The sequence below is a fragment of the Dermochelys coriacea genome, chromosome 21 (assembly GCF_009764565.3).
Source record: "Dermochelys coriacea isolate rDerCor1 chromosome 21, rDerCor1.pri.v4, whole genome shotgun sequence".
NCBI classification, from domain to species: Eukaryota; Metazoa; Chordata; order Testudines; family Dermochelyidae; genus Dermochelys; species Dermochelys coriacea.
Window position 1 is genome coordinate 1,809,970 of NC_050088.1, and position 21,885 is coordinate 1,831,854.

Here is a 21,885-nt window from a genome sequence, read left to right on the forward strand (position 1 = left end):
TCAGCCTTCATGGATGAATTCTGACAATTGCTCAGGGTAGCATCCTCCACAGCAGAGGCTGGCAAACTACAGCCCATGGGACTGTCCTGCCTGGCCCTTGAGCTCCTGGCCTTGGAAGCTAGTCCCCAGCCCCTCCCCTGGAGCCTCAGCTTGCTGTGCTGTCAGCGCTCTGGGCGGCGGGGCTGTGAGCTCCTGCCAGGCAGTGCGGCAGCATGGCTGGCTCCAGGCTGAGCAGCATGGCTGAGCAGCAAAGTAAGGGGGCAGGGAGTGGGGAGGTTGGTTAAGGGGCAGGGGGTCTCAGGGGGAAGTCAGAAGACAGGGAGCAGGGGACAGAGGTTCTGGGGGTGGGGGGTGCAGTCAGGGGACAAGGAACAGGGTGGAGTGGATAATGTGGGAGTCCCAGAGGGCCTGTCGAGGGTAGGGGGGTGGAGGGTCCCAGGAGGGGGCGGTCAGGGGACAAGGAGTGGGGGGTTGGATGGGTCCTGAGTTCTGAGGGGGCAGTCAAGGGGCAGGAAGTGGAAAGGAGCGAATAAGAGGCAGGGGCCAGGCTGTTTGGGGAGGCACAGCCTTCCCTACCTGGCCATCCATACAGTTTCAGAACCCCAATGTGGCCCTCAGGCAAAAAGTTTGCCCACCCCTGCTCCACAGTGATGGCTTCTAACAGTTCAGCAGATGGGGAAGATGAGAGATGCATGCTTGCAGGATTATAATCTTATACAGAAAACTAACAACAACCCCCCCACCCCACCCTGAGCACTCCCTCCTGGTCCTAGCTGTGTGAAGGCTACTGCTGTGACCTTCATAAAGGGGCATTGTAAGGAGATTTTGCAAAGGGCTTGCTGCAGGAATATTTCATTGCATTTTGCTGTGGTCTCTAAATGAGAGCTTCTGTTTTTGGCTGTGGGATTCTGCCAAGATGGACTTTTCAGCATACAGTAATTTACTGTGTGGAAGAAATACACATCCTGGATATTCTGCTTTTATACCTCTAAATAAAACAAAAGGGGTGACTATAGCAGTCTGAAGGACCTGGTGCTAGCTACATGAGGGGAGTAGATTCTGGCTTGCTTCCAGAGTCTGCAGCCCTGCACGCCAAAAAGGAATTCAGTCTAGCTCTTATACCAGTATTTGCTACAGGGGAAGGTGGCATGCAGGGAGAAGAGGTTGCCTGAGGCGATTCATTCCTGGGATTTATAAAGTGTTTACAATATAGAAGATGCAACCTTGCAGTCATTGCTTGGTCTCAACAGCCTTAATTACTTCAAATGTGGCTACTTAAATGCCTAAATAGGGCAAACTGTAGCTGACTGCTTGGCAGCTGTGAATATGAGTTCTAAACACATCTGACACGTAGCAGCTATTCCAAAACAGAACTGGAAGTGTCATAACTATTACTTGGGTTTTGGGGAAATGTTTCATGTTGAACTGACTCCTATTTTTGGGTGTGGTTCTTTTCCTTCGGCTGAAATTTTTTCCATATGAGGGTAGGAAAGAAATGGGAAAGATAAAACCTGAAACACAGTTGAGAGAAGCCTTTAAAACTAGTCTTAGTGGCTTGAGGGAAAATGTTGTAGCATGCAGAATTGGTAATGTAAATCAGCCCTAATGGTCTTGTCTGGCCCCATTCTCTACGAATTTTGCTTTGTGATTTCAGATCTAGTGAAACTCCCACTTCAATCTAGTGTTACCAGTGACTTGCAATTTGTAATTCTCTTTGCTTAGATTTAAATTGGGAGGGGAGAGAAGGGGGGAAAAATAGCCTACTGAGATTTCTGTTGCTCATCAAATGATGCAGTCTTAGTCTGTGCTGGGAAGGGGAGAGGGCAAACAAATCCAAGTCTGAGTAAGATCAGTCAACTTAGTTTTCCTGGAGTGGGTGAAAGATTGATCGCTCTGTAGCCTCGTCCTCATGTTGCACTGCGAATGTTGTCAGAGTCTTGGTATAACAGCAGCTGAAAGGGGAAGTTCATTGAGCCTTATGAATGCTCAATATGACTCTAAAAGTAAGAGATGGTTGGAAACTAGTGCATGCAATCTCCGCTGGAAAGTGACATTTACTTGTTAAATCATACATTTGTTTAGTTGCTATTGAAAGAGTTAAATTGTACAGAAAAAGCTAACAATCCTTATGGTACTGAGAGTGAAAATGGCCTAAGATGTGGTTTCTAGACATTTGTGGCTTACCCTGCACAGGGCCTTCTCTAACCCTCTCTGATCTCCACTCTGGTTGTAAGCATGTCTTGTCAGCCATGTGAGTATTTAGTCTGAATAGCACATGTCGGTTGCTAGCCAGTGTATAGCATCTCATTTTGCTGGAGAAGCGGGCCACGAATCTGTAAATCCTGAGCTCTTTCCCGAATGCCTGTGTGCTTTAATCTGCATTAAAGCTCCAATTTATGTGACTTTCTCTCTGTATTGAGTGAACTCAATGGAAGCTGCAGTCACCTGACATAATGAGAAGAAACACTCCTTTTGGGCTTGGGAGTATAGTTAAACTAATGGGGTTTATTTAGGGGGAATACCTTGTAAATGATTCTTTTGTCAGAGCTACAGTGTGACTTGGTTCTGCTCGTGACGGTCATGTATTGGCCAAAAAGCTGTCTAAATATGTTTCTAGCAAAAAAGAAATGAGTGGTGGCTGTATCAAACAGACTAAATGAGTCTTAAAGGTTTAATTAAAACAGTTTCCAATACTTTGTTTCCTCTTGCTGCTGCTGTATGCTGGTTCAAGGCACAAATGCCTGAACATGAACTAGTATTAGGTGGCTTCTGAAAACCTCACCTCCAGTTTTGATCCAGATTACACTTCCATGAGATGACCATTCAAGGTACTTGGAGTGATCAGCAGAAGGTTTCTTGATCTTCAGGAGTCCTGGCTAGTGTTTCCAAGGTACTTCTCAGGTGGGGTGAGTAGACCCAAGGCCCCTTGTAATCTGCAGGTGGATGAAACGAAATTCTGCAGCAGGGTTTCTGATGCTTCAGGCTGCCAATTCTGCATCAGCTTCATTTAGATTAAATAAGTTTTTTTTTAATTGATCATGTATGAAAATGAACAATATATTCTGTATAGAGGTCTCTTCTTTCTCTAGGTGAAATTTAGTCTATATTGCATTGTCCCTGCACTTTCAGTTCTCAATATGACATAGGAGCCGCTGGAGGTGAAGCTGGAGGTTTTGGCCACCGGGGGAAAGGAAGTTGAGACTTTTGGCACTCTGGCAGGTATCAAGGCAGCATAGGACAGTGGAATAAGCACACTAGCTGGATGCTCATCCTAACTGAGGGCAGGTCTACACTACGGGGGAAAGTTGATCTAACCTACGCAATTTGAGTTATGTTAGTAGTGTAATTCAAGTCGACGTAGTTTAGATCTACTTGTCACAGGCTCCACACTATGCTATGTCGATGGGATACGCTCTCCTGTCGATCGCCCGTACTCTTCTGTTGACTCTGGTACTCCACTGTAACAAGGAAAGTGATCTGTGGTCGATTTAGTGGGTCTTTACTAGACTCGCTGAATTAAACCCCCTGGTGGATTGATCGTCACAGCTTCGATCCACCTGTAAGTGAAGAAAAGCCCATACTCGTATGTGAATTAATATTCACAGTTACCATTGAATGAATGCATTGCTACAAATAGGGCCATTTACCCCTCTTGGAGCCATTGTTTCAGGCTGCCCACAGGTTCAGGAAGACAGTGCTATGTCTGTTTACATCCAGTCAACCTTAAAAAAATCTCTAACTACAGACTAGAAATTCTTTCCATCTTTTCACTCCACATCTAGATTGTGGAGCACAACTGCTCAGCAAGGGGCAGATTCTGTGCCAAATTCCGCAGCAGCAGAATGCCTGGAACCCTCTCCTCACAAAGTTAATACAAGATGCAGTTTGCCAGAGTAGGATTAATCTCCATAAGCTATCCTGCCAGGGCATGCTTATGGGATCCTGGAAGAGCTTCCCAGGCCTGAGATGCCTTCTTTACAGAGTGTTCTGTTATCACTGATATAGTTGTTCTGTGTTTTGGGTTTGCAACAGCTCAGGTGCAGTGACTGTGCTGACACACACGGGCCAACTGACAATTACCTGATTTTTAAGGAAGCTTCTGTTTCCTGCTCAAAGCTGCACATGCTTCTGCGTTTCCTCCATGGTGACTCTCAAGAGCCTGTCTTACTGTGGGGTGGTGAGATTACACTGTAGATCCTTAGCAGGTTCCATGTGCATGTAGGAATGCCTGCTATGTTGTATGTAGCAAAGCTGTTGTTTGAGGGGGCAGGCTGGTTTGTGGCTCCTGTCTGGGGTGCTCTAACTGTCTTGCTCTGTATCCTGGATCTGAAGGTATTGGGTGCTGTTCTGAACTGTCAGTATAACTGCAGCTAAGCATGTCAATAGTTTTATAGCATGTACCAAAAAAAAAGCACTTGCGAACGTATAAACGAACAGCATTTACCCTCGGCTCATTGGCTCCTTTCAAGTTCTTCCATCCTCTCCCTGCACTGTTGCTGTCAGCACAAACGTTCAGCTCTCGCTCTTGTGTGTGATCTTTGTTTCAGCTGCTGCTTATGGTGAGAGGCATTCAGTCAAAACAAGGCTGTTTCATGTTATGAAATAGCTGTCCATCCTACAGCATGGAGATCTACCTTCCGCATGACATCCTCCCTGCAATCTGTTGTTTGTGAGCAGCCCTTCCTCCTTTAGCAATGCTTGCCATGACAAAAGACCAAGGGAGAACTTTAGGGATCTTCAGTCTGTTTGGGGATACAGAAATGTGTCTAAATACTATTTTCCTTTGACTTTCTTGGGCTCATAATGGAAACTATCTTACAACTACACATTGTAGTGTTATGGCTGCACAATGAAGTACCAAGTCAGTTCAGTTTGAGATAACAATCAAGGTTGGTATGAGTGTAATTTTACTCAGTATGGCCGGCCTTAAGCATTAAAAAAACTGACTCTGGCGCTAAAATAACATGAGACTAAAAAAAATACATTCTAGCCTCTGTATTTGTCTGCTGTTTCTGAGCCTTTGGCATAAATTTGCTTCATGCATTCAAGCTTTTCTCGGCAACAAGGCTGGCTAGAAATGTACTACTTTAAAAATGAAAGTTGATATACTTTGTAACTACATGATTCTAGGAGCTGGGCTTTACCAAAACCAACGAATAGCTTGAGATTTGTGATTAAAATCCTGAGCAGAGACAGTAGCGCTGCTTTCCACCCCAGGGTGTTCACTCCCTCCTGCCCAACAGAGGGGGTGATAGAGTAGCAGAATTGTATTTAAGGAGTGGGCCAGAGGAGAGATTGGCAGTTTCTAGGCATTTGGTTCATCCTTCCCAAAGACTCACTGGAAAATCTTGCAGGAAACCTTTGGTGGTTTCAGCCTGTGAAATTAGACTTTAAAGCACCCTGAATTATATGTAATGGGATGGCCTGATAGCAAAGTTGCAACATGAGCTGCATCAAAGCAGACAAGAATTCAAGCCCTATGAATTCTGTGGCAAGCATGTAGGCACCTATTGAAACTTTCCATTGTTATCAGTCATTGCTAAGTTTCGCTGCATTTAGTGACCTTCAGAGATTGCTTTGTGCACAAGCAGAATAGAAACATTGACATGGTACCTAGCTCAAGGAGTGACGTCTGTTTCTTCTCTGAAGGGCACATTTCAATCATTTGATATTATTTCTCCTGTCTCTTCCCACTTCCATCTGCCACCCCCCCCTTTTGATCGTATTAAAATCTGACTCTTTGGCTATAAGGGGGAGAGTCCAGCACTAACTTCTAAAGCAGTTTCTTTTTAGTAAGGGCACTAGGGGTGGTGGTTATATTGTATAGTCAGTTGCTTGGCTGTACTAGTGGTGGTATTTTGTTATGAAATATACAAAGAGACCAAATAACCAATGTCAGTCAGGTTTATTAATATGGTACAGGAAGAAGGTTCGGTATGATACCAATTTCCAAAGAGCGGTCCTGTGCCGTGATGATGATCCCCCCCTAGGCAGAAGGTGTGCTCTCCAAAGTTACGTCTCTAAACCCACCCCTGTACACCCTACTTGTTTACCAGTTAAAGGTAGAGCATACGTCATTTGAAACTGGATTTAATTAATCAGCTATCTTGTTGGTTTCTGGTATCATGGTGTACCCCTTTCTTTTGCTCTGAACCCATGCATTCCAGGTTACAATGCTCCCTTATTTTTGTTCTGAGCACATAGATCCCTGGTACTAAGGGGCATGAAGGCACCTCTTAGATTTGCATGGGTGACTCCTTTCCTGTTATGAAAACATCTGTCCTGATACTGACAGGGTTCCTATCTACTCAAGCCAAGACTGACTTTAGGTAATGCAAAGTGTTGTTTCATGTTCTCTGTGTGTGTATATCAATCTCCCCTCTGTTTTTTCCATCAAATGCATCCGATGAAGTGAGCTGTAGCTCACAAAAGCTTATGCTCTAATAAATTTTAGTCTCTAAGGTGCCACAAGTACTCCTTTTCTTTTTGTTATGGGATACTTAGCATAAGTGTACGGGATTATAACAAAGGTACAGGGCAATCTGGGCTATATAACAGCTATACTAATACTTCAAATGCTTAGAATACGTATTGCAGGTAGTATTATCAGCATAATATATGGATGCTAGCCAGCATATATTAGTCAACAGTGTGCACTTAACTTCCTATAGAAAACAAAACCAGCTTCCCAAATTATTTCACACTCCAGTCACTTCTTGTTTGCCCTGACCACTGCTCTAACACGTCCTCTGTGGTAAGAACGGTGGCTCCCAAGGCTAGTCTGCATTTCCTGTGCTGCCCTACTTCTGCAGGAATATATCTTGTCTTTCCCCCCCCACTGTGATAGATAGTGAACTGATAATGGCTCTGTGAATGTTAAAGCTTAGAGGAAGTGGATACTAGCCATGTTGGAGGCCCAAAATTGTGGATTTTTTTCAAATTAACTCTACAGTATTTTAAAAAATAAATGACAGGGCATGATTGCATTTGTATAGTATGTCCCTTGCAAAATCCCATGGCTCTACCAGAACTGAATAGCATGCCCAACCCCTGCACTTTCCAGAAGCAAGACTTTCAGTGCTGCCAATAACTCAGCACTGCTGACCAACCCTACAATGAACCTGTGTGACTGATCTGTAGTTGGCAAGGAAGCTGCCTTCCATTTTCAGCTTTCAAAGGGTTATCTATGCTTTTAATTCACCGCTTATAAATATCTTAAGGCAAAGCTCTTCAAAAGCATCTTGAGTGACTGTCTTGACACCTTTCAGGAGCCTGAATTTCTGAAAATGCTGAGCACTCACCCTCTAAAAATCTGCTCTGTTCAAGGTGTTGCCGGTTGGGAATCTTAAAAAATCAAGGCACCTGGAATCATTAATCACTCTTGAAAATATTTGCCTTTTATTATTTTAGATGGGTGGTGGTCTTGATTCTTGTTGAATCTCTCAGGTAACCTCCTTGCCCCCATTCTGACACCCTTAAACAACTTCTGAGTTTCACGAGTGTTGCATCTAATTCTGATCCATCACTGATAGGGAATTCTTCTGTGTGTTAGGGGAAGCCAAGAAGGACGACAGTTGGACAGCTCCAGGGACCTGCTTCCTCCTAAGGACTCTAGAGTAAAATGCTGTTGTATTCTTTACTAAGTGCTGACGTCTCTGTGTTCTCTGCAGATCTTTGAAACCCAGCTTAATCACCACCAACTTCAATCAAGATGCCGCCAGCAATTGGAGGCCCTCAGGGATACACCCCACCAGAAGGAGGATGGGGATGGGCTGTGGTCATCGGAGCCTTCATCTCCATTGGCTTCTCCTATGCATTTCCCAAATCCATTACTGTGTTTTTCAAAGAGATTGAGGTAATCTTCGATGCATCTAGCAGCAAAGTCTCCTGGATCTCCTCCATCATGCTGGCTGTTATGTACGCAGGAGGTAAGCAAGGAGATGAGAAACAACAGGGAGGTGATTTAATGGTCTCCTATTGTATTGCCTTTCTCCAAAACACAAATAGGGACTGACTTTGTTTCCCATTTGGGTGAAATTTTCTAAACTGGTTTGTTTGGAAGAGTTTGGCATAAACTTTATTTAATGCCCAAAGTGTGAAAATGAGGTTAATCTGTCCTGCTCCTCTGCAAAGCTATAAGTAAAATCTTTCCAAGGAATTAGGACTTGCGTAATTCTGCACTTGCCCTCGTTAGAATGTAGCTGTGACATTTTGTCTGCTTCTAACATCTTCTGGAAGGCTGGTGTACAAAGCTATGGTGAATGCAGAGAGTTGTCATAGATGAAAGAAATTACAGCTTGCAGAGCTGATTCTAAACCCAGCAAATCAATAGAAGTACGCACTGTGGTGTGGCCAAAGGTAAAGTGATTGATAGATCTAGGAACAAAGAATGCAGATGAGGATTTGGGGGGTCATGGTGGATAATAGTGGAATATCAGCTCCCAGGGCGCCACTCTGGCCAAAAGGGCTAATGTGATCCTGGGATGTATAAATGGGAATCTTGAGTAGGAGTAGGGAGGTTATTTTTACCTCTTTCTTTGGCACAGGTGTGACCCCTACAGGAATAGTCTGTCCAGTTCTGATGTTCACTGTATAAGAAGGATGTTTAACTAGACAGGGTTCAGAGAAGGGACATGAGAATGATTAAAAGATTGGAAAACCTTACAGTGATAGACTCAAGGAGCTCAATCTATTTAACTTAACAAAGAGAGGGTTAAGGATTGACTTGCTCAGTCAGTAAGTACCTACGTGAGGAACAGATATTTGATGATGGTCTCTTCAGTCTAGCAGACAAAAGTATAACAAGATCCAATGGCAGGAAGCCAAAGCTAGGCAAATTCAGATTGGTGATAAGGCTCAAATGTTTAATAATTAGGGTAGTTAACCATTGGAACAATTTACCAAGGGGCTGTTGTCTACTGACAACTTTTAAATCAAGACTGGATATTTTTCTGAGAGAGGCTCTAGTTCAAACAAGAATTTGGGGAGGTTCTATGGCCTGTGCTCTATAGGAGGTCAGACTCAACTATCAGTGTTCCCTTTTGGACCTATCTGTAAATTTGTTTCAGCTGAGGATCTGGCCCGAACACTAACACAACTGGTCTTCCTTTATTTTCTTCCTTTTCAGTGTGTTTCTCACGTGTAGTGCTGAGAAATCTGACCTGGTCAGAGAGAGTCCTGGTCCTGGGCAAACTTTAGCAAGGGCCTTTTGCAAACCTAGCCAAAAGGATTGTCTCAAACTCCCCTTTTAACAGCAGAAAGATGGCAGCAGGGACAAAAGCATAGGAAAACAAGTAACTTTTTTACTGGACAAGGCAAACAGTAACTTTGTTTTTTTTTAAATGCTGGTGAAGCCCCCCTCTGCCACATCTTGGGGGTTTGGACTGATGGGGGTGAGACTCCAAACCACCTCCAGTCTTACATTGCTTTCCTTAAATAGGTAACTTCTGATCACATGTTGGAGGTGGGTTCTTACTCCTGTCCTCACTTCCTCAGTATTCTGTAGCAGCCTGTGAATGTGCATGGTAAACTACATGGCTAAAAGAAGCTCCCACTGTGACAGCCATAGTATCCACCCTGGAGGCAGCTCTGAGTATTGGTGATTGGTGATCGTGCTGCCACTATCCCAAACTGGCAAAACTGCCTGACTCATATTTGCATTTGTGCATCAAAAGCAGCTGACGGCAGGAGCTGGGCATGAGGCTTTTCCGTGGGGGAACAGTCACTGCTTTGTCCTACCTCAGCTAGTGAGGCAGCCTGCACACTTCCCTGCCTCCATGTTATAACAAGCTTGTAAACTGTAACTGACTTCATGGGACCTGATCTACACCATTCCGTCAGTCTCTAGTGGTCCTGCAAATGTGTACTCTTGAATGCTCTTGGGAGCCTGTATTCAGAAGAAAGAAAAGGAGTACTTGTGGCACCTTGGAGACTAACAAATTTCCGATGAAGTGAGCTGTAGCTCATGAAAGCTTATGCTCAAATAAATGTGTTAGTCTCTAAGGTGCCACAAGTACTCCTTTTCTTTTTGCAAATACAGACTAACACGGCTGCTACTCTGAAACCTGTATTCAGAAGGATCGGTAATGGCTAACAGGGACATGGCAAGATGGAACCGGTCACCTGCTCTTGGAATGAGAAACGCTTCTTAATCTTTTTCTAAAGTGATTTACCCTTCTCTCTGTTGCCAGGCATTAGGGGAGCTCCTTCACAATGATGGCTGCAAAAGTCTTAAAATCCCAACAGCTCACTTGTGCCGGGTCCTGCAAACTGGTTTGTTAATGTGTATGTGACCTAAGTGCTGTTTTGCACTATGGCCCAAGTTTGAAACTATCTGTAACTTTCCAGAGCAGAAATGCTCCTCTGTAATAGCTTTGGTGTTTCACTTAGGGGTGGCACAAGTACACACAAGGACTGCATTACTGCTTTCAGGCTTTCCACAGCTTTTTACAGTATGGGCCAAGAGCTTGTAAAGAGATGGTTAAGTAAATAATAAACTGTTGCCTAGAGTTAAATGTTAGTCAGCAGATGTGACATCAGTCCCACCCCCTTTACCCAAGTAACTCTCTTTTTTTTTTTTTTCTTGTAACCTTAGGATGTCTGACTAACTCTCATTCAAAGAAGCAGGGGTGCTTTGCATACAATATCTGCTTCTGAATGTCTCTTGGAGGAAGTTCTGTGTGTGTGATGTTTGCAAAGGCAGCTCATCATCCTCCCACCACCCCCACCACAGACAGGCTGTACAACTGCTCTGCATGCTTTTTCACAAATCTGCAGAGAGCCAGCAAGAATACTAAACTCTGCTTGGCTGAGCCTTTGTTGAGCAGCCACAATGCATGGTCTGTTCCTCCCAGACTCATTTGGATCCTGAAAAGCACATTCTTGAAGGAACTCAACTTTCTTCATAGTGTCGAAAGGATGCTTTATTCTGGTGAAAGCTGCCGGATTGACCAAGTGACATGGACTTGATCTAGCTCTCCCCAGAATAAGAAGTGAATAGGCAGTAGCCAAGCAAAGCCTAATTCTGAACTCTTACTAGTTTGACACTGTTGTGACTCAACTGAAGTCAATGGTCAGAGGATAATTGGGCCTATGCTGGGGAGAGCACTTGAGTTCAGATGCTGGTTTGTAGTTTTTGCTTTTGATTTTTGGCCTAAGTGAGTTAAAGGGACACAAGTTAATAATTTGAAATGACCTTGTCTCAGTTACTAATAAAATTAGGAAAAACACATTTTAATTCACTTCTTGCTGTCTTTTCTCAACACTGAAAATAGACTAGTCAGTATTTTAAGTTTCTGGCCAGTTTTAAAGGTGTGTGCTACAGCGCTACCACAATCTTTGAGCTTTTGTTTAATCAAAACCAAAGATCCCCTTCCCCATTGTTAAGATACTTAAGTACTGCCGAGTGTCGCATCCAGCACAGAGCACTTTGGATCTGGCTCTTGCCCTGAGCAGTTTTGGGTTTTTTATGAAGCCTAAATTTTGGGCCCAACTTGATATGAGCATTGCTTTTTGCCACAGTAAGAGCTAACGTCATGAAGCCAAGCTTAACATACTGCTCCCTGACCATATATTAGCAGGCCTTCAGTCCTACTATTCCCTGGTATGTTGCAGTGCTGTCCTTGGGATCTGTTCCAGGGACATCGGGGAGTGGTTTCATGTTCAATGTGCAAATCTTTCAAACTTTGCAAAACTTCTGGTGCGTCTCTACACAGTGGGTGGGTGGGTGAGGAGGGAGCGTCCCAGCCTCCAGATGCAGTGCTGCAGATGTGAAAAGGAAGAGTCAGTCCTTACGGATTCGCACAGGGCCTTGGCTCAGTAGTTGTTCAGTTGCAGAGGTTCCTTATGGGGACTGTACAGCTCTCTGTGCCTGCTAGAAGTACCTGCATGGGCCCTGTGTGTGATGGAGGGCATAGGCCAGTTGGAATACCGCTGGGATTTCTGAGTGCCTTGGCTCCAGGTAGGAAGCCAGGCTGCTGACACAGCCATTGGACCCTCTTCAAACATTTTCTAGGTTCTGCTCAACTAGAGGTGAAACAGTCAAGCCACATATGAGTAGACAGGAATAACATGTTGACCTTGCTGTCTGTTAATAGCGAAACCAGATCTGTTAATGTTCAATGGGTGCTCATTCAGTTTATTTAATTACATTTCAGTGTCTATAGAGCATGCACTACTGTATCTGATCACTGTTTACTTTGGATTAGGGTTTCTTGTAATGAAGCATTTTAAACTGTGGGTGCGCACAGCAATCTGACTTCTCAAACATTGGAAGAGTAATTAAAATAACAAATGAATAAAAATCCCTCCCCTGCACATGAAATGTTTATGCTGGAGGGGCTTTGGAGCTGTGGCTACTCCCTGGTTGTGCATTCAGCACACAGCTAGTCTGTGCTAAACATCAGATTGTTTTTGTTACCAATCTGTGCTCTCCCACCCGATTGTTTTCTCCTCCATATTACACCTAATCTGTAAGCCCTTTGGGGGCAGGGATGGTTCCTACATTTCAGATTTCCTGGCATAGTAGGGCCCCGATCTGGCTGACTCCCTTAAGTGTCACCACAAGATAAATGATTGATCAAATTTTGGATGGTTGAAAACAGGATAGACCCACATAACCCAGTTTGGAAAACTGCAGTCTGATCTTTAGGACAGAAATATCCCCAAGAGCGGACGGCATCACATGCAGCACAAATAAACACAAGCTCTCTTGTTTCCAAGTAGCTGTGGGAAAGTTTCTTTACAATTGCTCTGCATCCCCACTCCCCTGCCCCTCGCTTCTTTTCATGGGTAGCTATAATGAAAGTTCATGTTACTATTTTCTTTGGGTATAAAGTGGGGGGGGGGGAATTTTTCTTGTCCTGCCCTCCAAGCCAGAGGAGTAGAGTATGTACAAGTTTAAAAAGTTTCTCCTGGGACACACATGAGCACATTTCACACTGCTGCAGAGGAAGATAGTACTCTGAGCTAGTGCGACTAGCTAGTGCAGGGGATAGTCATGCTGATGTTTCAGAAGCTCTGCTGGTCTGGCGGAGGTGGTCACAGCTAGCATTATAGACTGATTCAGATGTCAGTTGGTCGAAGGCTTTAAAGAGCAACTGATGACTCTTGGAAAACTTGGGGAAAAAACACTTAGTTTGAGGACCATCCTGCTTTTTCCTTTCCTAGATTGGTAACATGCATGCAGACAAGATCTCCATGTGACTGTGGCTTTTGATGTGTAGAACTCCAGTGGAAAATAAGGAGCAGGATCTTACAAAACTGATCATGGTATCACACTAGGGTCTCTGGGGCACAGTGGTGGGAAGGCTTGACTCAAAAGTTCAAGTTTCCATCGGGCTTCTGTGGCTGAAGCAAAGTGAAACTTTAAAACAACGAAAAAACCCAAACCCAATGACTAAATTTAAACTCCAGCGTCATTTAAGCACTGTTCTTCTTTCTGTTCTGACTCACTAAAGCATTTTACAAAATCCCTTCAAATCTCCCTGTTTCTGCCCCCATGTGCACTTGATATTTTGGTACCAACAACATCTAAAAGCTCTTACTAGAGAATCTTATCCAACATACAGGCTTTTGAAAATATCCGTTCTGTACATCGTGACCCCCTCCTGAAGGGAGAATGACCAGCTTGTTGCACGCAGCGTATTCATGGGTGTTCATGTGTTGGGAGAAGTGTGGTGGGTTGTTAGAGCCACCCCCAGAATAGCTAGAGTTTGCATTAGGGTTCAGAGAATAATAAAAATAACTAGCTCCTATATAGGGCTTTGCATCATTAGCTTTCAGTGCTTTCTAAAGGAGGTCAGTATGGTACCATCACTGTCTTATAGATGGGGAACCTGAGGTAAAGGAAGGGGAAGTGACTCATCCAAGGTCACCCAGCTGGCCAGAGGCAGGAATAGATCCTAGGAGTTCTGAATTCCAGCCTAGTGCCTTATCCACTAGGCCATACTGACTCAAAAGGGATGCGTGGGACCAGATCTTGTGTCTCAAAGCTATTGGGACAAATTAATCTGTGGTATAACACCACTGAATTCCCTGGAGTTACACCAGGGCCTAATCTGTCCCCTTGTGTCTCTCTAAACTTGGGGAGGCAAACTGCATCAGTTCATATTTGTGAGGCTCTCTGCAACCCTACGGACTTTAAAAACTTTCTCAAGCTTTGTAAAAAGAAGAGTGGACAGGCTCTTACAGGGGAGCCAGTTCGATGTTCCACTGTGAATTTTCAGTCCGGATTCTAAACCGCCTGGAACATGGTACTCTGGAGTGAGACGTCTGAGCGCTTAACCCAACATGGCCTTATGTCATCCGCCTCGCTCTCCTGCGCTTCTATACCACCCCCCTCTTCTTGACAGGAGAGCCATGGCTAATGTTAATCTTGATCATCCATGCCCAGCTTTCACAGACTCCTGAAGCTAAACCTCTGTGCGCTCCCATTAGTCTCCATCTGCTTTGTAGTGCATGCATACCCAGAGATGTCTCCCCTTTTTGGTTAACTCTCCTTTGATCTCTTCTAGGTCCCATCAGCAGCATCCTGGTGAACAAGTATGGCAGTCGGCCAGTAATGATTGCTGGGGGCTGTCTGTCCGGGTGTGGTTTGATTGCAGCCTCTTTCTGTAACACTGTGGAAGAGCTCTACTTCTGTGTTGGGGTTGTGGGAGGTGAGCAGTCTCTTCATGACTCCTCATGTTTAGGGTTAGAATCGTAAAAGTTCAGCTTAGCCTTGTTCTTAGTCAGTATATAAATTGCTATATATCTATACACACTCTAAATCTGAAATCCTCCTCAGCGAAGGATGTGTGTGTGTGTATCAAAGGATGTGTGTTCTGATACTTGGACATCCCCATCTTATCTCAAATCAGACTTATTTCACACTAGGAAACTTCATTATCTCTTGTATCCTGGAACTCCTTCAATTCTGGCTCTAAAAAACAAACCCCCAATAGTTTGCTCACTAGCAAAATTGGCACCTTCCTGTATCACTGAGAATCTGCAGTAACTGGCCAAATCCTGCCATTAGTTACCTCCTACATAACTTCTGAGATCAGTGCAAGTTAAATTTAGTATAATGTGAGAAGAACTCAGCCCAGTACCCAATCCATTAATCCCAGAATCTACAGATGTGTAGAGATCTCTCATTTTTAAACTCGCATGTATTCTTATTTTCCAGGTCTTGGGCTTGCATTTAACTTGAACCCAGCCTTGACCATGATTGGCAAGTACTTCTTTAAGAAACGTCCATTGGCCAATGGATTAGCTATGGCAGGTAGCCCTGTATTCTTGTCTACACTGGCCCCCCTGAACCAGTTTTTCTTCAGTATATTTGGCTGGAGGGGGAGTTTTTTAATTCTTGGTGGCCTCTTGCTGAACTGCTGTGTAGCTGGATCTCTGATGCGACCTATAGGCCCCAAGCCAGATCAGCTGAAGAAGGAGGTCACAAAAGAAGTATTGCAGGAAGCTGGGAAGTCCGCTATGAAAGCGGATGAAGGAGCTGGCGATGCCAGTATGGACCTTATTGCTGGAAAGACGAAGAAGCAGAAGCTCACAGTTTACCAGACTATTAACAAGTTCTTGGATTTGTCCCTGTTTACACATAGAGGCTTCTTGCTCTATCTGTCCGGCAATGTGATTATGTTCTTTGGACTGTTTACTCCCTTAGTCTTCCTCAGCAATTATGCCAAGAGTAAAGAGTTTGGTAATGAGTCTGCTGCCTTTCTGCTCTCCATTCTGGCCTTTGTAGACATGGTGGCTAGGCCTTCCATGGGACTGGTGGCAAACACGAAGTGGGTTAGACCAAGGATCCAATATTTTTTTGCTGTCTCTGTGGTGTATAATGGAGTGTGCCACCTCTTGGCACCCTTTTCCACCACCTATGCTGGGTTTTGTGTCTATGCTGGGTTCTTTGGATTTGCCTTTGGCTGGCTCAGCTCTGTCTTGTTTGAAACATTGATGGATTTGGTTGGGGCTCAGAGGTTCTCCAGCGCTGTTGGGTTGGTGACGATTGTGGAATGCTGTCCTGTGCTCCTGGGACCACCTCTCCTAGGTAAAGTATGTTTATGGATCTCCTGGGGTGCCTGTGTACTGTGAGAATACCTAGGTGGGGAGGGAACAACTACTGCTCCTTCCCAAAAGACACTTGCTGGGAAGGCTGAGAATTGAAGGCACAGAAGTGCAGAAAGGCATGAGTGTAGCCAGAACACACACGGGAGGGCTCTTCCCAACAGGAATGGCCCGTGATTATAGACACACTAGAGTGTGTGGATTATATCCCAGTGCAGGGAGGGTCTTCCTGCAAGGAGTGTGTCAACACACTTTTTTTCTATATGAAATTTCAGGGTCCCTGGGAAATTGAGTTTTTCCCCTAGAGCAAAGCAAACTTCAGTTTTTAACCTTGGGGAGATGTGACTAGAGGAAGCTAGAGTGACAGCTTGGATACCCTGGTCAAAAAAGAATGTCACCTGAAAAACTGGTTTTCTAGGAAATTCTGGGAGACTTGGACAGTTTTGGAAAATGGCTGGACTTTTTGGTCTACCCAAACCATACCTGAACAGCCTCTTCCTAGTGGATTTGCTTTTAAAATTTAAACGGACGTTGATCAGAGATTACTGCCATGTGCATTGCCATTTTACCAGCACTGCGTTTGATTAACACTTAGGTCAGGCTTTAAAAAACCTAAGCTTTTAAGCAGAGATTGTTCTTGTGGCCAGATGCATGTGCATGCACACACATTATGGGTTAGACATCTGGGGAGAGCTTATGCATGTTAGCTTAGAGTGATTCCTGCTGTATAATGGGAGATGGTCAGCCACATAATGTATTGTCCTCTCTGGTCCATCAGGTAAACTCAATGACATGTACGGTGACTACAAATACACATACTGGTCCTGTGGAATCATTTTGATCGTCTCTGGGATCTACCTGTTTGTGGGAATGGGCATCAACTACCGGCTGCTGGAGAAAGAACAAAAGGCAGAGGACAAGCTGAGAAACAAAGGGAGAGAGGAGGAAACCAATATTGATGAGGTGGAGAAACAAAAAGATGCCGAGAAACAAAAAGAGGCAAACAATGATGTGGCCAATGTGCAGCAGAAAAACACAGAAGATGGCATAAAAGAGGAGGAGAGTCGTATGTGAGGGACTGATTTTAATCCTGGAGGGTTAGAGGAAGTGCTGTTCCTCTAAAATATTGTCTGGGGAAAATGCTGTGCTGGTAGTGAGCAGTCATCAGAAGTGTATAAACCAGGTGTTCATTTTTAAACAAAGCTTTCAGTTGTTTTTCCATCTGGATTCAACAGAGGTAACTGCTAAATGCCATATCCTCTTACGTGGGTGGGAAACTTTTTTATATTCTGGCTTTTTTTAACAGTAATATGAATGTACTAATAGGTGCCTTAAAGTATCCACCTCTAGACTACTCTGGAAGAGCCTTAACGCCACTCTGTAAACCATGTTTTAGTTAGGTTTTTTGTGACTAAAGCCACAAAAAAGGCTACTGGATATTTTGAGGCTCAACTGGCTTCAATGCTGAGTCTAAAATGAATACTGCTTCACATACTTCTTAACTGCCAGACTCTTAGTGGAAGTTTGGATATTTTTGGGGTGGGTTAGTGGGAGGGATGGTCTTAAAATAAAATAAGTCCAGACTCCTTTGGATGACAGACACAACCTGGCTCTATTTGTAGGCTTTTCTAGCACCTCTTGAAAACATTTTTAGCTATTGTAGTTTTTTAAACATCCCCCTTTAGTTAAATTTTCATGGAACACTTGGGTTGGAATTGATTGAAATTAATGGAAGGCTTTTTTTAAATACCTATCTTCACTCCACTCCTTTTGGGGTGGAGCCTCATTTTATTGTGAACATCCCATTTTCATAAACACTTGCTGATGCAGGAAGGATTCAGGTTTAGATCATCCCACTTTTCCTAGGCAAAGAAATTTCCAAACTCTCTCTGATGCCTCTCTTCAAAGTAACACTATGAAACCAAATGGGTACAAATGCAGAAAGTTGAGTTGTTTAGTTAGGAACCTGCTTTAGTCATAACTAAAGGAATTGATGCTGGTACATATCGGGTCTGTGCATCCATCTTTCCCATCCTATTACTGAGTTTGGCTTTGGAACTGGAAGTCTTCCACTGCTGCTTCATTTAGGAAATCAGAATCTCTACCAGTGTGGGCCAGTACTATGTCCCTTCCTCTTCTCTAGCCCTGACCCTGAGCTTCCTAAGAGGTGGCTTCTCGGTCCTGAAGCTTCCTTTAGACTGTGCACCTCTCCAGGAAAATAGAGTATTCATCCAAACAAGATGTTGCAAAAGGCTTGCTTATCTTCTAGTGTGGATCCTACTCACTTCAGTGGAAGTGAGGTGGGCTTTTACTGAGTGGGTGTCAGTTGTGTTACATATTCTCGGAGCCTGTCCTGTGTTCAGAGCATGACTGGCTCCCTTACTGGTATGGATCTGGTCTTGAGTATGTGGCATATTGTCCTGTGCTCTGAGGCCTAATATTTTGCACACTAACTGGGGCCAGATACAGTCAAATACTCTCATATGCCCATGAGGTAAAATAGCTAAAGCTGCCCCCTCAAAAAACTCCCCCTCAAAAAACTCTACTTGCTCCTGTTTAAGTGAGAATTTAAAGCAATTTCTAACTGCTCAGATCAAAGACCCTTAAAGTGGGAAGGGGAGCATATCTTCTATTTGTACATATTTATTTTTTAGCACTGGTAAATATCACAACTTGCATGAAGAGTGTTAAGCAGATGGCCTGTGACCCGTAGGCTCCTGGTGCTTGTGTTTTTAGTGAAATGTTGAACAGATATCCTGTAAGAGGCTTAGGTTTTTGTTTTTCCTCTAATAAACTTTTGTATAATTCAACCACCAAATGTTGGTTTTTTTTTTTTCCTTTTCCTAGTCGAATATTTTATTATAATGTTTCATAGCCACATTTTAGAGATGTACCAGTTGGTGTGTATTTGGTAGGGTTTTAAGGGAAGATGCATGTGGGATATTTGAAGTTACAGATTCTTCAAGTTGGCCTGTAAGAAGTGGTGGTGTAATGCAGTTCACCTGATCCATGAGTACTGGAAGGCTGTAGCAAGAGAATAAGCAACAAAAGTAGAGCTTCATTCCTCCCTTTGAAGGCAGAAGTGTTGCTGTTTGTAATGTGGCTAGTACAGAAAGTGAACTGCATTTCTTCCTCAAATCTTTTTAAAATGAAAAGCTGACTAACTTTAAACTCTTATTGGTGTGAGACAAGACTTAATTTCACAGAGAAGCATGTTGGGAATCATCTGAGCTGCATTTCTTGTGAGATTAAGTCAAAGCAGAACAAAAACAAAGACTTGTAGTTCTCTGTGTGTCTGGAGAATACAATACACTCTGATGCAAACTCAGTTTAAAACTGAGATCCACGAAGCTCATTGGAAAGTAAAAACATTAAAGGAAGTGTTCCATTCCAGATCCTGACTTCTGTAGCTCCACTGAGGGCTGAGTGTGTTCCAAAAAAAAAAAGTATTAAGAGGTCTCCTCAACTGCAAAAAAAAGGTTTTTTTTGTATGTGGATAGCTTGTAGCCCCAGATGGTCAGGGACTCCACATACACTGATGCCACTGCCTTGCTTGGTTTTAGAGAGGAGTTCTTGGGGCTTGTCTACACTTACCGGGGATCTATGTGCGGCCATCAATGCATCAGCAGTTGATTTAGCGGGTCTCATGAAGACCTACTAAATCAACCGCAGATCACTCTCCCATCAACTCCTGTATTCCACTGGATCGAGAAGAGTGGGGGAGTCGACGGGAGAGCATCTCTTGTTGACATAGTGTAGTGTGGACTCCGTGGTAAGTAGATCTAAGCTATGTTGACTTGAGTTATGCTATTCACGTAACTCAAATTGCATAGTTTAGATCAACTTTTTCCTGTAGTGTAGACAAGGCCTTAGAAGCTGTTCATGCTGTCTTGGCTTATAAAAATATATAACTTAAGTTTTAAGAGCCTAAATATAAATTTCTTAACAAAAAACCTGAATGTTAAATCAGACAGCTGAAGAATAGGGGTTTTTTATGAAACGAAACCTCATCTGGTTCCATAGTTCTATTAGTTTCCTCTCTCCATTGTCCTAGGTTTTACCCGGTCAATTTTCATATTGAAGAAAAACTTTAAGCTATAACTTTGCTGAAGAACTGAGTTTGCACAACATAAGATGCCATACAAACAGTAGTGATTGTAGGTTTCAGAGTAGCCGCTGTGTTAGTCTGTATTCACAAAAAGAAAAGGAGGACTTGTGGCACCCTAGAGACTAACGAATTTATTTGAGCATAAGCTTTCATGAGCTACAGCTCACTTCATCGGATGCATTCAGTGGAAAATACAGTGATGGTAGTTCATACAGATCTAGGGCTAGTAGGAATAAAGCTGAAACTAATTTTTTTTTTGAGACTTTACATATATACAACATACAGCAGGTGGTCTTTGCTTTGTCACTTGGCGCCCCAGACACTATTACATAATGAACTGTATCCGATGAAGTGAGCTGTAGCTCACGAAAGCTTATGCTCTAATAAATTTGTTAGTCTCTAAGGTGCCACAACTACTCCTTTTCTTTTTATAATGAACTGTGAAGTCCTCTGCCCTGTTTCCTTGGCTGCTGACTTAGTGAGTTTTTTGGTTGTCGTTTTTTTTTTTTTTTTTTTAATTTCAGTCTATTCTGAACCTACAAAAGGAACAGGTCAAGGTGTTTTCATACTCTAGAATAACATTATAAAGCCAATAGAGTATTTTGTATAAACAGATTTTATTGTACTGTACTGAGCTGTGACCTTGTAAAACCAAGATATTGTATGTTTATAAATTCCATATGTCTGTCATAGTTCACATTGCAATAAACTAACCTTAAAGAGCTGCAGGTGTGGTTGCTGTTCTCGTATATACGAGGAGACAAATTACCAGCTGCTACATATTGCACTTGGTTTGTCCTTCCATTTACTGCACAATGGAGTCTTGCCAGGTAAATTGGAAACACTAAAAAGGTCACACCTGTGAGGTACCACATTGACCCCTGGAGACTAGATTCTGTCCCCAGCCGAACAATCTTCCCCACCAATGAGTCTCAGTCATGACCTAGAGGGACTAGTTTTATGGGGCATTGCCTGCCAGGGCCCATTCAGTCCCTTACCCTTTCCACAAGGTTGCCACTCATGGTGATGTGAACACCTAGAACTGGATCACTATACAGTCATATAGTGACAACACTTGGTTGCTACCCCTGACTGGAGACTGGTGCTGGGCTTGCTGTGGGTTCAGTGCTTTTATCTTATTGTAGGTTTCAGAGTAGCAGCCGTGTTAGTCTGTATTCGCAAAAAGAAAGGAGTACTTGTGGCACCTTAGAGACTAACAAATTTATTAGAGCATAAGCTTTTGTGAGCTACAGCTGTAGCTCACGAAAGCTTATGCTCTAATAAATTTGTTAGTCTCTAAGGTGCCACAAGTACTCCTTTTCTTTTATCTTATTGTAGGAGCTGTGAAATGGCTGCACTGTGTCCTTTTGCAGTCTTGGCCAAAGCAGTGTGTTGTCTGTATCTTTAATCTTTACACAGTGCCATGAGTACTAGAGCCTCTTAGGCACTGTCTTCATTGCCAAAAAGCTTGGTCTGAGGTGGTGGGGTTTTTTAAACAAGATAATGCCAGTTAGTGACCCCGCTGTAGAATCCTAGGGGACACTAGGCACTAATTCTTTCCATGAGGTGACCACTGCATTGCACCACCCACTGCTTGAGGTGGAGCTTACCTAGGTTTACCTAGCATAAAACGGTGCCTTGCCTCCTAGGACTGCATGGTGAGATAGCGAATGTGCACCGGTTAGCACAGTGAAAACATACTTAGAGCTAGAAAGAGAGCC

The 21,885-nt window shown here is 43.5% G+C and overlaps 1 protein-coding gene and 1 long non-coding RNA gene across 6 annotated transcripts in view; both read left to right on the forward strand.

Moving 5' to 3' along the window:
* The window catches only part of SLC16A1 (solute carrier family 16 member 1), a 34,291-nt gene extending 15,425 nt beyond the window's left edge, over positions 1 to 18,866 (forward strand). For 4 of the 5 annotated variants that reach the window (XM_043500631.1, XM_038379488.2, XM_038379487.2 and 1 more), the window contains 4 exons: positions 7,671 to 7,928; positions 14,514 to 14,657; positions 15,167 to 16,039; positions 16,835 to 18,866. In XM_043500631.1, the coding sequence (XP_043356566.1) occupies positions 7,712 to 7,928; positions 14,514 to 14,657; positions 15,167 to 16,039; positions 16,835 to 17,130 (1,530 nt within the window). In that variant the 5' untranslated portion in view covers positions 7,671 to 7,711 and the 3' untranslated portion in view covers positions 17,131 to 18,866. Of the gene's footprint in view, positions 1 to 2,731; positions 2,891 to 7,670; positions 7,929 to 14,513; positions 14,658 to 15,166; positions 16,040 to 16,834 lie in introns of all 5 variants that reach the window. The other variant, XM_038379489.2, reaches the window with a different exon arrangement.
* On the forward strand, positions 10,210 to 14,140 carry LOC122457166. Its single transcript, XR_006276553.1, has 2 exons — positions 10,210 to 10,284; positions 10,595 to 14,140. It is a non-coding gene; the product is annotated as an uncharacterized LOC122457166 (long non-coding RNA).
* Positions 18,867 to 21,885: the final 3,019 nt, after the last annotated feature.